We start from the raw sequence: 19028 nt of genomic DNA, 5'->3' as shown, positions 1-19028 counted from the left end.
ACTGAAGGCCCCCACGGTGTGGACCGGAGACGACTTGCACCGAGACACACTCGGCCCCAGAGAAGGACGGGGTTAACTCCCGCCCAGTCCCCAGTTTGCAGAGGAAATGTGGTCACACACTCTGGGTCTATACTGAAAAACCATGGATGTTAGTGGACAACCTCGGCATAAACCCCTCGGGAACAGACGGGGTTCACGGCAGGATAATCCACTGGTCCAAGGAGACTTGGAAAAACTTCCTAAATTTAATGCTACCACAGAAAGTCTCTCCAAGCCACTCTTCCATGTTCAAAAGAAAATCATCTTTCCCTGTGATCGTGGCGAATGATGGGACAGCTCTAAGGATCAGAACACGGGGACGTCCCTGGTGATCCAGCGGTTAAGATGACACCTTCCAATGCAGGGGACGCAGGTGTGATCCCTGGTCAGGGAACTAGATCCCATACGCCACGGGGGAACTGAGCCTGCGTGCTGCAACTACTGAGCCACAACTAGAGAGAAGCCTGTGTGCCCCAACGAAAGATCCCGCGTGCTGCAGCTAAGACCCAATGCAGCCAAAAAAAAAAAAGAATCAGAACACGTAAGGCAGAAATTGAAATGATGTGCACTGTTTTATGGTTGTTCTACAAGATGCTGATTTCTGAGTCTAGTGTGAAATGCTTTGCCGTGGACAGACGATCTCCTTTCGAGTGTTGTAAGCCATTTCTTCTTTTTGCATCAGAACAGTTTTCACAGCAATGACAAACATCACTGTGAGGATTCTTCTCGCTGGGCTCAAACTGTACCTTATGGCTGGCTTTCAAACTATGTAAATTATCTTATATAAGAGGCACTGAAAAAAGAAAGCTGAACAAAGAAAGTTTTACCTTGGTGAAATATTCCTTTTAACACATCCCATTATAATGTGATAATAATAATAACAGAACGTGTGTCGCCCTTACCCCGCGAGTGAAGAGTCTGTGGAAGAAGCCTCTCTTCTGTCTGGGAGCTGGTTGATATGTCTTCTCTTCTGGATCTAATGCCACATTTCCCCTTTCGTTGATGTCCTTGGAACATTCAGACTCGGTCATCTGCACCCACAGAAGGGCAGGACAGAGGAGTGGTGGAGGCCCCGCCCACCCGGCCCCCAGCCCAGTGCTCGGCGGCCACTCTGGCCCCCGTCCTCGGCTCCTACTTCCCCTGCTTCCTGACCTCCTCTTGGGGGAGGTCACGTGGCCGCCAACGTGGCCCCCAAAGCAGTGAACTCCCGTCCAGCCAGCCCCGCTCAGGGAGCAGGGCTCAGGGCGGCAGAAGCCCAGCAGACCCGAGAGGGCCACCTCTGTCCACCCCCCGTGAAGGGACCAGGGGCAGCTGCCACATATAATTTTACCTCCGAACATGCACACGTGCGCGCACACACAAATGGATGTGTACGTAAAATAGCTAAAAAGGTATCTTAAAGAGGAAGCTGTTCATTCTACACACATAAGGTTCTTCTTGGTCGTTGTAACTAGCTAGGCGGGCCGTGCTGCAACGGGCAGTACCTTGCTCTGCCAGGGGATGGAGACACAGCCCGTGACGAACTGGCTGTGGAAGGTGCAGTCGGTGCTGTCCAGGCGGATGCCCTTCACCGTGGAGAATTGCTCGATGTCCAGGACGTCCCTGCAGTAAACCACCTGCGGCTGTCACAGAGCACAGAGAGGCGCGGCTGAGACGGCCGCCGCTGCGTTTGTGTTTGTTTCCCTCAGCGGCGCTCAGGACGCCTGGGAAGCCGCCGCACGCACACCAGCACCCTCCTTTCCTCGCCATCCCTCCCGGCGTGGAGTACGTCCAATCCTTGCTCTAGGAACCCCCAGAGCCACAGGCCCCGCGGCCCGTCTGCTCCAGCTCCCCACTCTCTCGCCCACAAGCCTCCCGAGGCCCCCTCTTCTCTTTCCTGCACGGAAACGGGCCACAGCAGAGGCTGCAGGTGGAGAAGGGCGGACGGGGTGCCCCTGCTGGGACACGGCAGAGAAAGCCTCCAGCCCTCGGCCTCCCTCGCGCACGTGCGGTCCACCTGCTTGGCCCCCGTCTGCGCTGGGCAGGCCCCCAGGCCCCAGCCCCAGCGGGCACTGGCATCCTCGGGCGCAGAGTCAGGCCAGCAGGCAGGGCGTGTGAAGCCTGGGCCGCCGCCTCTGGAGCAGGGAAGCCAGGGCTCAGGGATGCGTGCTCTGAGCGCCCGAGCTTGTGCACGACAAGGAAGGAGCGTGCCGATCCCGGGCCCCTGGTCAGAACTTCTGAGAGCAGTGGGGAGGTGGGAGCCGCCAGTGGGGGGCCGGCCCTCAGGAGACGGTGCAGGGGACGCCCGAGCCCAGGCCAGAACCCCATCCTGCGCCCTTGCCAGGCTGCCTGACGCTCTCAGATGCTGCTGACAGCGGGCCCCCGGGCCGTCTGGTTAAATGCAGGAGAACCCCCGGAGCAGCCCCAGCGCCTCTGCCCCTCACTCCCCAGCCGGCGCCCTCCTCAGGGAAGGCTGCAGCCCGCGGCGCGCAGGGCCTGGTGGAAAGAAGGCTCTGAGCAGCCCCGGCTGGGTTTTCCTCGTCTTGGAGCTGGTCCTCCCCGTGACTCTAGCACCTGGAGCAGGTGGGAGGGCGCTGCGAGGACGAGCTCAAAGGGAGACGCTGCTGCCGCAACACATTCCACGTAAACATAATGAATCCTGACTGTACAACTAAAACTATTTTAACCGCACGTCTCAGCCCCATCACATCCTGAGGAATGATCGAATCTCCACGTTTCCATCACAGGCCTGCAGCAGCTCAAGGCCAAAGAGGGGGCTGCTCTGGCCCAGCTCCGACGTGCGCGGGGCCTGCTGGGCCCTGGGGACGTGGCCTCGTGTGGCCCCGCCACGCGCTCACCAGGAGGCTCGAGCGGCCACTCCAGGGCCCTCAGTGTGTGCAGCCAGGACCTTGCGAGACCAGGCGTGGGGAAGCGCATTCCGGGCGGGGGAAGGGGCCGCGGGAACGTGGGGACCCTGGCGGGGCGCCCCGGGGAGGGTGGCAGGTGCTGCTGAGGTTTCTGAGCAGGGCAGTGACCTGGGTGGGCTCCACCAGCCAGGGCGGCAGCGGGCCGGGAGGGCCTGTGAGGACGGGCCAGGGGGCACCGGGGGCGGGACGGGTGGTCCTGAATCTACCTGGAAAACATCCGTTTTCTCAGACACCCCAACACCCCGCTGCTCTCTGGCAACACACTTACGTCAGGACGGAAAGGGGGGTCTGACACGTGGGCCTCCAGCCTCTTGAAGTTAACGTCCCTGAACACAGGGTGTCCCTTGACTTCAGCCACTCCTTCGCCCCTGCAGCCCAGGCGCTGCTTGGGATCCTTGGTGAGTAGCTGTGGACGAGTGAAAATGGAGTCAGTGGAAGCTCCAAGGATAAAAGGGAAAACCCAGGAAAGCTCCATGACAAAAAAGGCCGAAGAATCGGGGTGGCAAAGAGCACCTCCACCTAAACAAAGTCACTAAATTTCAAAGCATCAACCAAACCCCGTTACTTCAGATTTTACTGATTTAGAATACGCAATGCTTCAAAAAGGAGTTGAAACTGAAGTTTTGCCTTTGAGCTATCAATAAATAAAGAGGTGGCTAAGAGGGCTTCCCTGGTGGCGCAGTGGTTGAGAGTCCGCCTGCCGATGCAGGGGACACGGGTTCGTGCCCCGGTCCGGGAAGATCCCACGTGCCGCGGAGCGGCTGGGCCCGTGGGCCATGGCCGCTGAGCCTGCGCGTGAGAGGCCCGCGTACCGCAAAAAAAAAAAAAAAAAAAAAAAGAGGTGGCTAAGTAAATCCTTAAGAAAAGTTTACCCACGTAAAAATTAGCGGATTTTTTTCAAGAAATAGAAGCTCTTGGGAACTTCGCAGACACCACTTTCACGCCAAGTTATGTTGATTATTAGAAACTATTTTAATCTATTAATTAAACAGATCACTAAGGACCTCAGATGAGGCAAAAATTTAGCAAACCTAGCTCTAAAAGTTGTATATTCTTAAAATTAATATAAAGTGTTTCTTTCAAAAGTATTCCTTACTTATACATTTAAACGGGCAGACCTCGGAGATACCGCGGGTTCGAGTCTAGACCATCAGAGTTAAGTGATTATTGCAATAAAGCAAGTCACACGAATTTTTTGGTTTCCCAGTGCATATAAAAGTGACGTTTACACTCTACTGTAGTCTGTTAAGTATGCAATAGCATTATGTCTAAAAAAATTGTACCTAATTAAAGAATAAAGCTGCTAGGAAAATAGTGGCAATAGACTTGCTCAACACAGGGCTGTCACAAACCTTCAATCTGCCAAAAACACACTATTTGTGAAGCACAATAAAAATGAGGTATGCCCCTTATTGCCAAAAGTTCAGATAGGCCTTCTTCCACAATTAGCAGTCAAAGAGGTCTGCCTCTGCTCAAAGCGACACAGGAAAGGTCTGGGCCTCCAAAAGCTAGCCTAGGCCAGGGGCTGGGAAGCTGCAGCCCAGGGCTGTACCGCACCGGTGCCTGCTTCTGTAAATAAGGCTCTGTGGGAGCAGAGCTGGCTGTTAGCTCAGGGGTCTGTGGCTGTTTGCGCTGCAATGGTGAGCTGAACAATGCGAGAGAGATCTGCAAAGCCCTAGTGACACCACCTGGTGCCTCACAGGAACGCTGGCTGATCTGTGGCCTCGACTCCCAGCCAGCACCCACGTGTGGCTCCCGGCTTGTGTGCGACGCCCCTGCACACACCTGCAGCCCCTGGGCCGGGCCCCGCCCGCTCGGCCATGCCGCACACACACCAAGGCCGTCTGGTCTCTCGGCCAGGCTGGCTCCTACCAGACACCACCGATGGGAATACACCTGCGTAGTTGGCTCGGTGCCGGGCTTTCCCGCGGGACTCAAGCTTCTGCAGGCAGCTGCCGTGGGAACTCCAGCACCGAGCCAGGGCGGGGCTCAGTAAGACAGGCTTCCTTAATTAAGACCAGACCTGAACATTGTGTCAGGCCAGATGCAGTGACCGCACCGCAGGGACTCCAGGCCTCTGTCAAGCCTGCTGCCAACTCACGCGGTCCAGGGGCCTGACCGGGCAGCGCCGGGCAGCGGAAAGCACCTTGTGCCCATGCTGCCTGCTGCCACTGACTACGGGACACCATGGAAATCAACTTTTAATTTTTCCACCGTGCAGCTCTGAGAATATCCTAGAAAGCCACTGTGGGGCTGAAACGAGAAAACAGAGAGCTCTGAAAATGACCCAGCGGTACCCGACGCCAGGTGTCACGGCAGGGGCCCGGCAGGGACGGGCAGAGGCGGGCCGTCCCCTTCGCGTGCAGTCAGCGCTGGGCCACATCCCGGACCCCGCAGGTGCCCACGCTCCCCCCTCTGTGCCCTGTTCACATCGACCTTGCACCTGAGGTGGCCCCTCCTCCAGGCCCTGTCTGTTGGAATTTCACAGACTCTCTAAGAACTAGCTGTTGCTCTGCTCAGCAGTTACCGAGGATTCCCGTGGGACTAAACACTTCACGCGCACTCTTTCATTTTATCCTGCTGGCAATTCTATAAGGTAGAAGTTATCCCCCGTCTGCATCTTCTAGATGAGAAACCCGAGACCCGGAGGGGTGAGCGCGTGGTGGTGGGAGGCTGGGCCTCGACCCCGGGCCCTGAGTCACAGGCTGGGCTTCACGCAGACACCACCATCTTTCCCACGAACAGCACCCCTTCATCCGGAAAACCCTGAAGGCTTCGCTTCTATCTTGTACCCGTCAAGCTCTGCTTTTGACCCTAGTTTCTTTCGTGTTACTTAGGCTTGCCATTCAACTGTGTGCTCCCGAGGGGCCGGCCCCACTGCTCACATCTGTATGCTCCTGCAGCCCCATCGGACCCTGACGTGTCAGCAGACACTGGGTCAACATTTACCAGCTGAACAGCAACAGCAGGGTGGCCAGGAGGCGGTTACGGAGGAGCTGACTGAATGCCGTCAGCTCCAAGCAGGGTGAGCAGCCCGAGAAAGGCCACCAGCACACGTCCCTTCACATGTGGACACAAAAGGAGACGGACCCCTAGGTACTTCATCCCCAGCCAGTGTCAACTCCCGCAAGACACACCGGCTGACCCCAGCACCCACTGGGGGACCACGCCCCGCGCTCTGTGGCCGCAGTCCAGTGGCCTGGTCCTCCGTCCCCCATCCTGCCACTCCCCCGCCACCCCGTCAGCCCTCCCCCCGCAGCGCGCGCCCCCGTGTGTCTAACTCCGGCAAGGAGCCCGCCTCCACCTGCCCCGTGTCCGCACTCTCCTCTGTGACCCGCTCACACCCACAGTCGCTCCTCCAACCGCCCCCCTGCACCCACCCAGCCCCGCGGCCTCTCTCCTGCTTCTTCAGACCCGCTTAAGCAAGCCCGACTCCCCGCCTGCTGCGAGCTTCGTGCGTCCTGCCTGCACACAACCAACCCCCGATCTCCCTGGACGCCCACGCGGCCCTTGGCGCGCCGGAAGCCCCTCACTTCTCCGCACACCTCCAGCGGCTCCCTCCCACCCTCGCGCGCCACAGGAGGACGGGACAAGCTGCCCGGCCCGCACCGAGTCCCCGCCTGCGCGCCGGGGCTTTGCTGCAGCCCCTCCCCGCTCCGTGCACGGCTCACAAATCCTGCGGGCGCGGCCTTGCCGTCCACCCGGAGTCCGACGGCTTCTTACTCGCTCTGCCACCACCCAGGGCTCAGACTCCCACCTGAATCTCCACAAAACCCGGGCCGGGCCCCCTCCTTCTGTCCCGTGGGTCTCTTCCCGGGAGTCCCAGCGCCATCAGCCCCCGGCCTCCTGCCCCGGTGCGGCCCCTCCTTCCCACCCCGCCCCGCGGCCAGCCCCTCCCACCTCCCTGCCGAAGATGCCCGTCTCCCAGGCCGCCTCCCCTGAGTGGGTGAGAGCACCGGGCTTGGGGGCAGAAGGGCTGGGATTACTGCCTGTTTTACTCAGTGCCGGGGAAGGTCCCATGGGGGACGCTCAATACATTCTCGCTGGCTGCAGATGAAGTTTAAAATGTGCTCAGAAAATCCTGAGTATTGGCTTAAGAGAAGTTAAGCGACAAGGAGAGCTTCTCTCATCCCCTTACATCCAGGATGGCCTGGGACTGACAGTGCCAGGCGCATGGCAGGCCATCGGGGCAGGGTGTCGATAGGACCACAGTCCCTGGCGACCAGTTAAAGGGAGTTCTGAGGAACGTGGGCAGAGAGAAGAACCTTACCGCTGCAAAGCACCCCGAAGATTCTGTTTCATGTTTAGCGTCCTGTGAAGTTGGCCAGCTGTGCTCTAAACAGTGACCCGACACCACCCTTCCCTCTCAGCTGCACCTTTGGGGGAAAGCAAACGATGAACTCTGTTCTGCGTGATCAGAACCCCCGAGGAAGGCCCTGTCCCTGGCACCGCGGAGCACCAGGTGGCCCCTCCTGAGCCTGAACGGCGGTCGGTCGGAAGCCTAGCCCCACTCCCGCCCTCCCCGAGCGCGACTTCTCGGAGAAGTCCTCGGAGAACTTCTCGGAGTACTGCTCTGCCTCCTCCTTCACTCTCCGCTCCACCTCCGCCCTATCGACCTTCTCTCGGAATTTTCTGAACGGAGACTGTCCCTGAATCCTTTCGTATATCAGACAGCCAAGTCCCCACCAATCAGGACTGAATGTATACCTTTCATGATTGAGAACTTCGGGAGCACAGGAAATTTAAATTAAATTAAATTAAATGTCCTCATACTTAATTCCAAACAACACGTTGTAAATTTAATGTCTGTCACCACGTGGATGACCCTCGCCAACATGTTAAGCCAAAGAAGGCAGACACAAAAGGCCACAGAGCGCGTGAGTCCACCCGTACGAAACAGTCAGAAGAGACGAGTCCACGGAGACAGGAAGCAGATGAGGGGCTGCAGGGCCGGGGGCGGACGTGAGGAGTGGGGAGTGGCTGCTGACGGGCGCGGGCCTTCTCTGAGGTGATGAGAAAGTTCTGGAATCAGACAGTGGTGATGGCTGCACACCTCTGTGAACATACTGAAACCCAATGACCTACACACTTCGGGTTGGTGGGTTTTATGGCACATGAACTGCATCTCAGTAAAGCTGTTATTACAAACCATTCCTGCTGCTCGTGGAGTAACTACCGTGAGGAAAACCCGCCTCCAAACAGGCAGAGCCAGGCCCTCGGGCGCCCCTTTTCCCTCAGAGTAAGACCCCAGCAGCAGGTGACAGCAGCCACAGTGGAATGGGGGGAGCGTAAGTGCGGGACTCAGCAGAGGCCCTCAGGGTGCCTCATGTCAGAGGCCCCCCTGCATCAGGCTGGGTCACTGCCCTGGAGCTGCGCGCATAACTCTGACAACCTTGTGAGGGGTGTGCGGGGTCAGTGAGCACAGCGGAGAGGCCCGCTGCCCTGTCCCTACTCTGGCCTGTCAGCAGAGAGGAGCGCAGGCCGGGGGGCCAGGTATGCTCCCCAGCAGCGGGCCAGGGCGGACCCCAGGTCCCTTCCCGTGTTCAGTTCTCTGTGTCCTGAGGGCAGGGGCGCGAGCACCCCGGGGTGGTACATTACGTACCCATGTAGCTGAGCGTTCCGACTCTTCCTTGGATGGTCTCCCCTTCCGGGATCTCCACGGCTAAACCAAGATCTGAAATCCGGATGTGTCCTGCATGTGGCCAAATACACGAGACAAACCACAGGCGGTGAGCTGACACTTTACCAATAAAGAATGGGAAAAAATCTAAAAGACACGGATGGAAATTATAGCAATTCATACTTGGAAACACTTGGATATAAAATTACATTTAGGGAGTTCCCTGGCAGTCCAGTGGTTAGGACTCCATGCTCTCACTGTCAAGGGCACGGGTTCAATCATAAATAAATAAATAAAAATAAAAAATACAAAAAATGAAATTACATTTAACTTTTGCGTTCAGTTCCACTACCCGCAGGATGCCTGGATATTGATCAGGAAGCCCTTTAACCATAGACAACTACAGGATAAAACAGGAGCATTACGTTTGCTATTTTATTTCCACATAACTACCAGACACATAAATAAAACTATAATGGAGGGCTTCCCTGGTGGCCCAGTGGTTAAGAGTCCACCTGCCAATGCAGCGGACACAGGTTTGAGCCCTGGTCCGGGAAGATCCCACATGCCACGGAGCAACTAAGCCCGTGCGCCACAACTACTGAGCCTGAGCTCTAGAGGCCACGAGCCACAACTACTGAGCCCGCATGCCACAACTACTGAAGTCCGTGTGCCTAGAGCCTGTGCACAACTTCTGAAGCCACCGCAATGAGAAGCCCGCACACTGCAACGAAGAGTAACCCCCCCCACCGCAACTAGAGAAAGCCCATGCGCAGCAATGAAGACCCAACACAGCCAAAAATAAATTAATTAATTAATTTAAAAAAAACTATAATGGATACTATATCAACTATGAAACAGCAAATAAACACTCCCTGTCGGAATACCAAGAGGCTTATACACAGGGACAACAACAGACAAATAATACGGAGTTTTTCTCTAAAGAACAAATGGTAATAGGGTCAAGGAAATAATAAAAAACTATGTTATGGGGCTTCCCCAGTGGTGCAGTGGTTGAGAGTCTGCCTGCCGATGCAGGGGACACGGGTTCGTGTCTGTGAGTCTGTTTCTGTTTTGTAGATAGGTTCATTTGTGCCAGATTTTTTTTTAATTAATTTTTTTTTTGTGGTATGCGGGCCTCTCACTGTTGTAGCCTCTCCCGTTGCGGAGCACAGGCTCCAGACGCGCAGGCTCAACTGCCATGGCTCACGGGCCCAGCCGCTCTGCGGCATGTGGGATCTTCCCGGACCAGGGCACGAACCCATGTCCCCTGCATCGGCAGGCGGACTCACAACCACTGCGCCACCAGGGAAGCCCGAGTTGAGAGTTTTTAACTCTTTCCTCCCGAACTCAAAGGTTCAGAAATGTTCCTGGTTTCCACTGAGGTAGCAGATGGAGCATAGGTCTGCCAACCTTCTTACCCAGCTTCCTACTGAAAGGAACAAAGACAAAATCACAACAAAAAGAATGAAACGTGATCTGGAAAAAGAATACAGGGCACCCTCAAGAGTGAGAAATTTGAGGATTACCTGGAAGAGAGAAAGCCTATGGGGCTGGATTGTTAAAGGAACCACCGGCTGAATCTGCAGAGATAAGCAGGTTGCCCGGGTGTCTGGGTCCCAGAAGCCCCTCCCAGGCCTGGACACAACTGCCGACCAAGGGACTTCTTCAGGCTGAAGCCACTTGGCAGAAAGTTGGGACCCCAGGGGGCAGGCAGAGCACAACTGAAGAACTACACACTCTACTGGCAAAGTGGAGCCATGCTGTCTGTGGCCGCTGGAACGCAGGCCCTGTCTGGACGGCACCCCGCTGACGCACCCGCCTTCCAGAACGCCATTCAAGAGAGGGATACAACCACAGAGGAAGCCAGGCCGCCACCGCACAAAGAAACACAGCCCTTAACATAAACCTGAATAAATTATCGCATTCTCTAGATACAGGGGAAAAGCAGCAGGTAAAAACTAAAACCAAAACCAACTAACCAAATAAACAAACAAAAAAAGCCAGCAGAAAAACTGACCCAGGAGAAAAGGTAATTCAGGCAACAGAAAACTTACCTTTTAAAACCCTAATTAGTATCCTCTAGACTAGAGACTGAAGGGACTGCTAGAACATAAAGCATGAAAGAAGCAGTCACAGAACAAGAGTGTGGGCTTAGAAATTAAATAAAAATATGATTAATGACAAAACACTGTGGGATGGGCTGGATAGTGCTTTGCATGTGCATAAAAGCATGGACGTTTATCTGGATAATAAGGAAATCTCCTAAAATGAATGGCAGGGACTTCCCTGGTGGCGCCGTGGTTAAGAATCCGCCTGCCAATGCAGGGGACACGGGTTCGAGCCCTGGTCCGGGAAGATCCCACATGCTGAGGAGCAGCTAAGCGCGTGCGCCACAACTACTGAGCATGCGCTCTAGAGCCTGCGAGCCACAACTGCTGAGCCCACGTGCCACAACTACTGAAGCCCGCATGCCTAGAGCCCATGCTCTGCAACAAGAGAAACTACTGCAATGAGAAGCCCGCAAACCACAACGAAGAGCAGCCCCCGCTCGCCACAACTAGAGAAAGCCCGCACACAGCAACAAAGACCCAACGCAGCCAAAGATAAATAAATTTTTTAAAATAAATAAATTAAATTAAAATTTAAAAAGACTGATCAGATTTTCAAAAAGCCTTGGTGCCAGACTAAGGAGTCTCTCTCTCTCCTAGAAGGAACAGATAAAAATAATAACTACCCGTAATATTTTTCACCTCTTACTGCGTGCCACTATGATTTAAGTCCTTTCTGTGTATTATTTCATTTGAACTTCACAATAATACAAGTTGGGCATTGTGAGGACAGCAGAGACCTTATGGGACCTGCTCACTTCTGAGGGCCGTCTGGATCTGGGGCCGTGGAGGAGACGGGGGCAGTGGGGCTGGGACAGGGGGACGGGGCAGGGGACCAGCCAGCGGACGAGCAGCTGCTGCCAGAGGGAGGTGGTGAGTGTGGGACAGAGAGGCCAGCTTCCGGTGACGAGTGCATCTCAGAAGGCGACTCACTCCAATTCTGCGTCCCCGCGTGGTGAGGAGGCGGCAGCAGGGGGGGGGGGTCTACATTCTCAAAATGGTCCTTTTGGTTATGCGTATTTTACCACAATTTGAAAAACATCTGTACGTGAATCACTGTAGCCACTTTACTCACAACAGACCAAAAACGAAAACAACTCAATGTCTATGAAATGATGAGTGGATAAATAAAGTATGATATGTCTATACAATGGAATATTATTTGCCAACAAAAAGGAATTAAGTTCTGATTCATGCTACAGCATGCGTGAACTTTGAAAAGATTACGTTAAGTGAAAAGAAGCCAGTCACAAGAGATCACATAGTATATGTTTCCCATTTACATGAAATGTCCAGAATAGGCAAGTCCACAGAGACAGAAGTAAATTAGTGGTTGCCTGTAGCTAGAGGTGGGGGAGGGAACGGGGAGTGGCTACCAACGGGTATGGGGTTTCTTTTGGGTGATGAGAATGCTGTAAATTGAAAAACTGGTTGTGATAATGGTCACACAACTCTGAGAATGTACTAAAAACTATTGAATTGTACACTTTAAATAGGTGAATTGTATGGCATGTTAATTATATCTCAATAAAACTGCTATTTTTAAAACACAATGAGGAAAAAAATGTAATGACATTAAAATGGCTGGATAGGTCTTTGGGGAAAAAATACTCCCACTTTATACTATCTGAAATTAATTTTGATAGATAAAATATTTAAACTTTCTTAAAAAGGAACTATAATAGTACTAAAGAAAAGATAGATTTTTAAAAAAATTATCTTAGGGAGTAAAGGTGTCCTCCCTAAGTACAACATAAAGCTCAGAGACTAAGAAGAAAAACATTGATACAGTTGTCTATATAAAAAATTAAAACTGCCATATTGAAAAATACTGCAAGCCAAGAGGCAAAAAGCATAAATACAAAATGTATTCACAATGAATATAAAAGGACAACACCTTTCATATATAAAGAACTTTCAAAAATGAATTAGAAAAAAGCAAATTGAAAAAACCCAATGAAAATGCTCAACCCCATCCATAGTTAAAACAAGAGACCATTTTTCAAATTACAGTTTAGTAAAGGTTAAAAACATTGATAACGACCAGTGTTGGCCAGGTCATAGGCAAGGGTAAAGCGATACAACCTTTTTGAAGGGTAATTTGGGAACATCAAACTTTTGAATGCACATACCCTTTGAACTGGAAATCATGTCTCTAAAACATACAATTAAAATTGCCCTTAGACATGGCTCTACTTGTGACTTCTTGGGCTCATGTCAGGACCTGTAGCTAACTCTCTCCTTCTTTACGTTGCAGAGTATCCCATGACCCCGCCATACCTTATTTTTTATCTGACTATTCCTTTCCCGAAGTTCTCACCAGTAATTCCTGTCCATGCGCACAGAGAACTGTCTGGAAGGAGACCGAGAAACGGTTACCAGTGTTCACTTCTAGAGAGGATGACTGCTGCATTTCTCTTCTGTTCTACCTAGAACAATGGGTATATATCATTTTTTTTTGGCTGTGCTCCACAGTATGTGGGATCTTAGTTCCCCGACCAGGAATCGAACCTGCAGCCCCTGCATTGGAAGCGCGGAGTCTTAACCACTGGACCACCGGGGAAGTCCCAGTTCTTAAAAAAGGTTTTTAATGAAAAAGTCAATAGCCATACTTTATAACTGCACATTAGAAAATCTACAGGGTTTTTTCCTGGGAAGAATCGTGACGATATATGGAGAATCTATTAAATAGCATTTGAAGCAAATAAGGGACTAAGGAAAGACCAACATCTAACAAACGAAACAGCACAACGCCAGCCATGACCTCCGGACTCGAGCAGGTGCGGCTTCCTTACTCACCAATCGAATGTCGAAGCTTGCTGCACTGGGTGCCGGGGGGCAGCTTCAGCATCTCCCTCCAATTTTTACTACGACCGATTTTTTTGCCATATCCTCCTAAATTTGAAAAAAGCAAGGCATTTTTGTAACAATCAGAAACATCCATTTTTTTAAAAATTATTTATTCATTTTTGGCTGCCTTGGGTCTTCGTCGCTGCGCACGGGCTTTCTCTAGTTGTGGCGAGCGGGGGCTACTCTTTGCTGCGGTGAGCAGGCTTCTTATTGCGGTGACTTCTCTTGTTGTGGGGCACGGGCTCTAGGCGGGTGGGCTACGGCACGTGAGCTCAGTAGTTGTGGCTCACGGGCTCTAGAGCTCAGGCTCAATAGCTGTGGCACACGGGCTCAGTTGCTCCGCGGCATGTGGGATCTTCTGGACCAGGACACGAACCCGTGTCCCCTGCATTGGCAGGCGGATTCCTAACCACTGCACCACCAAGAAAGTCCCAGAAACCTCCATTTCTGACAACTTCTTCCATTCATGTATTCTGTTGAAGTAGCTTGGGTACCTACGATGAGGGATCTGGAAGGCACCCTGATGAAGTGTGAAAATCCCACCGAGGCAATCAGTCACTGGCTCTGTCCTTTAGAAATCAGGTGACCTGGACCTTCGTAAGCAGCTCTGCTAAGCCTATATCCAAGTTTGTAAACCGGACCTCATATCATAAAGGGCTGCTTATAAATGTTCGTTCAACAATTATTTATGAAGCACCCACTATATACCAGACACCTTCAAAGTGCAGGAAATACAGTGGTAAAAAAAGACCATTCTAGTGAGGGAGAGAGATTAAAAATCACTTAATGACAAGTGATAAGAAAAAATGAGCCAATCACACAGTGATAAACGGTGTGAAACAGCGTCAAGCAAGGCACAGGCGCAGGATGCTCTTTGGGCTGAGGTAGGACCAGGAGAGACCCCTCTGGAGGGTCACGCTTAGGCAGAGACCTGGGGTGTGAGTCTCGGGAAGGTCTGGGAGAAGAAGGCTGCCCCTAGCGAGACAAGAATGGTGGGAAAAGCAATTACATGATATTTTAGAAAGAGGTTTTTAAACAACTGACCTTTAAAAGAAGTTTAACTCCGAGAAATTAGAACCTTCGATTTTAAGCATTCTGAGGAACTTAAGTTTTACTGAATTTTATCCAAGAGAAAACATACAGTTCTTTTGTTTTGTTTTGGTTTGGTTTGGTTTGGTGATTATTTTTTTTAATTAATTTTTATTGGAGTATAGTTGCTTTACAATGTTGTGTTAGTTGCTACTGCACAGAAAAGTGAATCAGCTACTTGTATACGTGTATCCCCTCTTTTTTGGATTTCCTTCCTGAACCCTACTCAGAGCACTGAGGAGAGTTCCTTGTGCTATACAGTAGGTTCTCGTTGGTTATCTAAAAACATCACAGTTTGGGCTGGTGACTAAAGCCTCCAGGACTATTGGGAGGAACAGGGAAATCAGGAGGAAGGTCCTGTTTCTCGGGGAAGTGACGCGCTCCCAGTTTGGAGAGGAAGACACCAGAAGATGGGGGGCTGTTTTAGGCTCAGGAGGGAAGGCCTGGCTGCAGACAGAGATTTGACAGTGGCTGCCTAGTGGGTGCAGGTGGGAGACACGGGCCTCCCTCCTCAGCCTTCCTTTTCTGCCCCACTACTCCCCCCGTTTCAACTGAGATCGTGAGCCCTGGACTTGCACCCACTCTCCGGACGTCCCAGAGCACCCCAAGGTCAGCTTCAAATTAGACTCATCACCCCCTGCAATCCAGTCCTCTTTCCACACTGAGATTCCTGCCAACAGCTACCGTCCACCAGGCCAAGGAAGCAGGAAACTGGGGCACCATCTAACTCTGTCTGCTAAGCACCGCAGTCAGTCACTCAGGAGGGGTGCGCTGCTGCAGTGCCGCGTACAGGGCCCTGTCAGGGACCAGGCACACCGTGCAGAATCACGGAGGCTAGCCCGGCCTTCAGAGGCGCTCCTGCCCGCCCCCCCCCCCCACCCTCTCTACTGTTCTATCACGCCAGGGCCACCACTCTCCTCCGCCTCCCTTCTAACTGGCCTTCCGACCTCTTCCTCCCTTCCAGACCCTCCCCACTGCTTCTCAGGGTCACCTTCCTAACATGCATATACAAGCTCACTCCTCCACCGCCTACAGACCCTGAAGGTGTCGCGGAGTCTGAGGATGAAGTGAGAACAGAGTGCAGCCCTGCCTGACACCATCCCCAGGCACACCGTGTTCAAGCCACGCCACTTACAAAACCTCCACTCGGCTCAAGCGGGACCCCCTCCAGGAAGCCCACCCTGATTATCCGAGGGAGAGGCAAGCCTCTTGAGGGCTGAAAGGAGGAGGAGAGTTAGGACAGGTCCACAATACCCTCACCTCTCTAGGACCTTCCCACCTATGGACTCGTTCAGTCGCCCCCTCGGATGTAGGTACTGCTACTAGTTAGTCCCTTTTCTCACATAAGGGACCCAAGCTAAGAGTAAATAACTTGCCACTGTCACACAGCTGGCGAGAGAAGAACCGAGACACACTCGGGCCTGCCTGACTCCAGGAATCCCGCTGAAACAGTCCTGTCTATTAAGAAGCAGTAAGCTTCAACCAAAGCGGTTTGGTTTTTGTTTTCTCTTGAAGCGCAAAAGCATCGAAACTAAAGATTTGCCATGAACATGTTTAGAAGTTAAGGTACGTTGGGACTTCCCTGGTGGTCCAGGGGTAAAGAATCTGCCTTGCAATGCAGGCAACGCGGGTTCGATCCCTGGTGAGGGAACTAAGATCCCACATGCAGTGGGGCAACTAAGCCCACACGCCACAACTACTGAGCTCGCGCGCACCTCAACTAGAGAGAGAAAAGCCACGCGCCAACTCAACTAGAGAGAAGCCCGTGCGCTGCAACGGAAGATCCCGCGTGCCGCAACTAAGACCCAATGCAGCCAAATAAATAAATAAATATTAAAAAACGAAAAAGAAATTAAGGTATGTGTGAAATGAAAATAAGAGTAAACCAAAACTCCCAAGATGTCAGAAATGGTTATGGTGATGGCCATAATAATGAGTAGCCCTTATTAGCATTTACTAAAAGCCAGATACTTTTCTAGAAGTTTCACAAGTCTACTCTCACTAAATCTTCCCATCAGCCCTACAAGGCGAGTACTGTTGTTGAGCACTTGTTATAATCCTCATTTTACAGGTGTGGAAACGAGGGCACAGATGTGTGGAATAATCGGCCCAAAGCTTTACAGCCAGTAAGCAGGGACGCTGGGATTTGAACCCAAGTAACCGCCCTGGACAGATGGGGACGCCACCTTTGTCACAGCAGCTGTTTTTCCATCAAGAACCAGGACTGCCAAGATAAATGTGCAACGTGAGGAAGAGCCGGCCCCAGTGGGTCCTGGATATTGAGGGGCTTGTGACGTGGTTTTATACCTTGAATGCCATGATTATTTTTATAACATATTTTGTGACGTTACACACCATCCAACTACAATCATGAATTTAGTGTGTATTATTCCAATCCATTTGTAGATATCTGCGTGTGTGTGTGTGTGTGTGTAGCCATGAACAATATCATATTGTTTTAAAACAAGATTCTTAAACTGGGATCCACAGCAGATATCGGGGTGTCCCTGAATTCAAACTGGAATAAGAAATCATCTTTATTTTCACAAACTTCCAAGCAAAATCATCACTTCCTTCGGCTATAAATATAGACAAAAGTACAATCATATTAGCAGTGCCTGCGACTTTATCACCAGAATTCAGATTTTCATGTCGCATCATCGTTATTAGAGGTAACTCAAAATATCTCGTATCTCAAACGACTTTGAAATTACAGTATAGGTGCCAGGCCAGCAGCCAGACTGTCTACAAGCACTCATGCGACACGGCCAACTGACTCGTAGGCAGCTCTGTGCCGGGCAGTTAATCGTTCAGACTGCGAGTGGCCAGGTCTCAAGTTCTCACATGGGTGGTCTAGCTATGTACTTTACTCTCTACAATTCCCTACAACTGTATTGATCAACACATGGAAGGAGGCAAGTCAAAGGCCATCCCTCAGTTTACAATCCCCATTTGAGCTGATCAACAAGAGCCCTCACGCTGACAGATCTTTAAAAGACGACACCTTAACTTGCCTATGTTTTACATGTATTGCCTTGTCACTTAATGCTCGAATAAGAAAGCACATATTGTAACACGAATCCATTAAAAATTTTACAATTATTTTAATATAATTGGCTTCCTTTACAACTGTAGGTAATTAATTTTATTTAGATTAAGAAGCCCTATTCTAGAGGTTGTTAGATTAACAGGAATGGTGTGTTACTGCATAAATCACTCTACAATTCAATATTTTTTCAAGCAACTCGGTCCATTTTGACACAACTGGCTTACTCCGTCCCAGTCTGTTCCTCCTCGACCCCCAGCCTCAGGCCTTTATTCCTGGTCACCCCACCTAAACTGTCATGCCCCACCTCATGTCCAACCCTTAGCATCTCCCTTCTCTGCTTCACTATTTCTTCTTAGCCCTTAACACTATCTACTACACAGTCTATTTTACGTACCTTGCTGAGGACCTGTCTCCCCACTAGATTATAAACTCCTTGAAGAGAGGGGTTTAACCTGTGTTATTCGTAACTGTACCGCCGATATCTAGATGAGTATCTGGCATAAAATAACCACTCAGTAAACATTTGTTGAATGAGTAAATGAATTCGTTTTCATTACTGTACAGCAATTTACTGTATGAACATCCACCCAATGTGAGAAAACAGCTACAAACCATATATCTGGTAAGGGATTATTATCCAGAATACATAGAGAACTAAACTTCTACAACAACAACAAAAGGCAACCAATTCAAAAATGTGCAAAAGAGTTGAATAGACATTTGTTCAAAGAAGATATGCAAATGGCCAGTAGGCACATGAGGAGATGCTTAACATCCATAATCATTACAGAAACGCACATCAAACGTTGTACCGCCTCATGCCCATGGAGAGGCTACATCAAAACAAACAGAAAGTAGCAAGTGTTGATGAGTGTGTGCAGAAATCCGAACCCTTATGCACTGTTGGCGGGAGTGGAAAACAGCACGGAGGTGCCCCAAAAAAATTAAAAATAGAACTACCATAAGATCCAGCAACTCCACTTCTGGGTATATACCCCAAAGAACTGAAAGCGGGACCTCGAAGAGATATTTGTACACTCACGTCCACTGCAGCATATTCACAATAGCTAAGATGTGGAAGCAACCCAAATGTCCATCAGCAGACAAATGGATAAGCAAAAGAAGTATATACTTAGAATTATTCATCCTTAAAAAGGAAGGAAATTCTGCCACATGCTACAATACGGATGAACCTTAAGGGCATTATACTAAGTAAAATAAGCCAGTCAGAAAAAGACAAATATTGTACAATTCCACTCATAGGAGGTATTTAGAACAGTCAGCATCATAAGACATGGAAACCAGAATGGTGGCTTCCAGGGGCTGGAAGGAGGGGAGAATGGGGAGTTGTTACTAATAACGGG

At 51.1% G+C, this 19028-nt stretch overlaps 1 protein-coding gene across 1 annotated transcript in view; it reads right to left on the bottom strand.

The window, feature by feature from the left end:
- Positions 1-594: 594 nt before the first annotated feature.
- GRK4 (G protein-coupled receptor kinase 4) overlaps positions 595-19028 on the bottom strand; it is a 42205-nt gene continuing 23771 nt past the window's right edge. Inside the window, exons 2-8 of the mRNA XM_082837687.1 lie at positions 13476-13571; positions 8548-8637; positions 7457-7677; positions 3214-3351; positions 1524-1661; positions 942-1070; positions 595-846 (exon numbers count right to left, since the gene is read on the bottom strand). Of these exons, the coding sequence (XP_082693813.1) occupies positions 814-846; positions 942-1070; positions 1524-1661; positions 3214-3351; positions 7457-7677; positions 8548-8637; positions 13476-13571 (845 nt within the window). The 3' untranslated portion in view covers positions 595-813. The remainder of the gene's footprint in view (positions 847-941; positions 1071-1523; positions 1662-3213; positions 3352-7456; positions 7678-8547; positions 8638-13475; positions 13572-19028) is intronic.

This window comes from Leucopleurus acutus (genome assembly GCF_964270905.1).
Source record: "Leucopleurus acutus genome assembly, chromosome: 4".
NCBI classification, from domain to species: domain Eukaryota; kingdom Metazoa; phylum Chordata; class Mammalia; order Artiodactyla; family Delphinidae; genus Leucopleurus; species Leucopleurus acutus.
The sequence above is the reverse complement of the archived record's forward strand: the minus strand, read 5'-3'. Positions and strand labels throughout refer to the sequence as shown.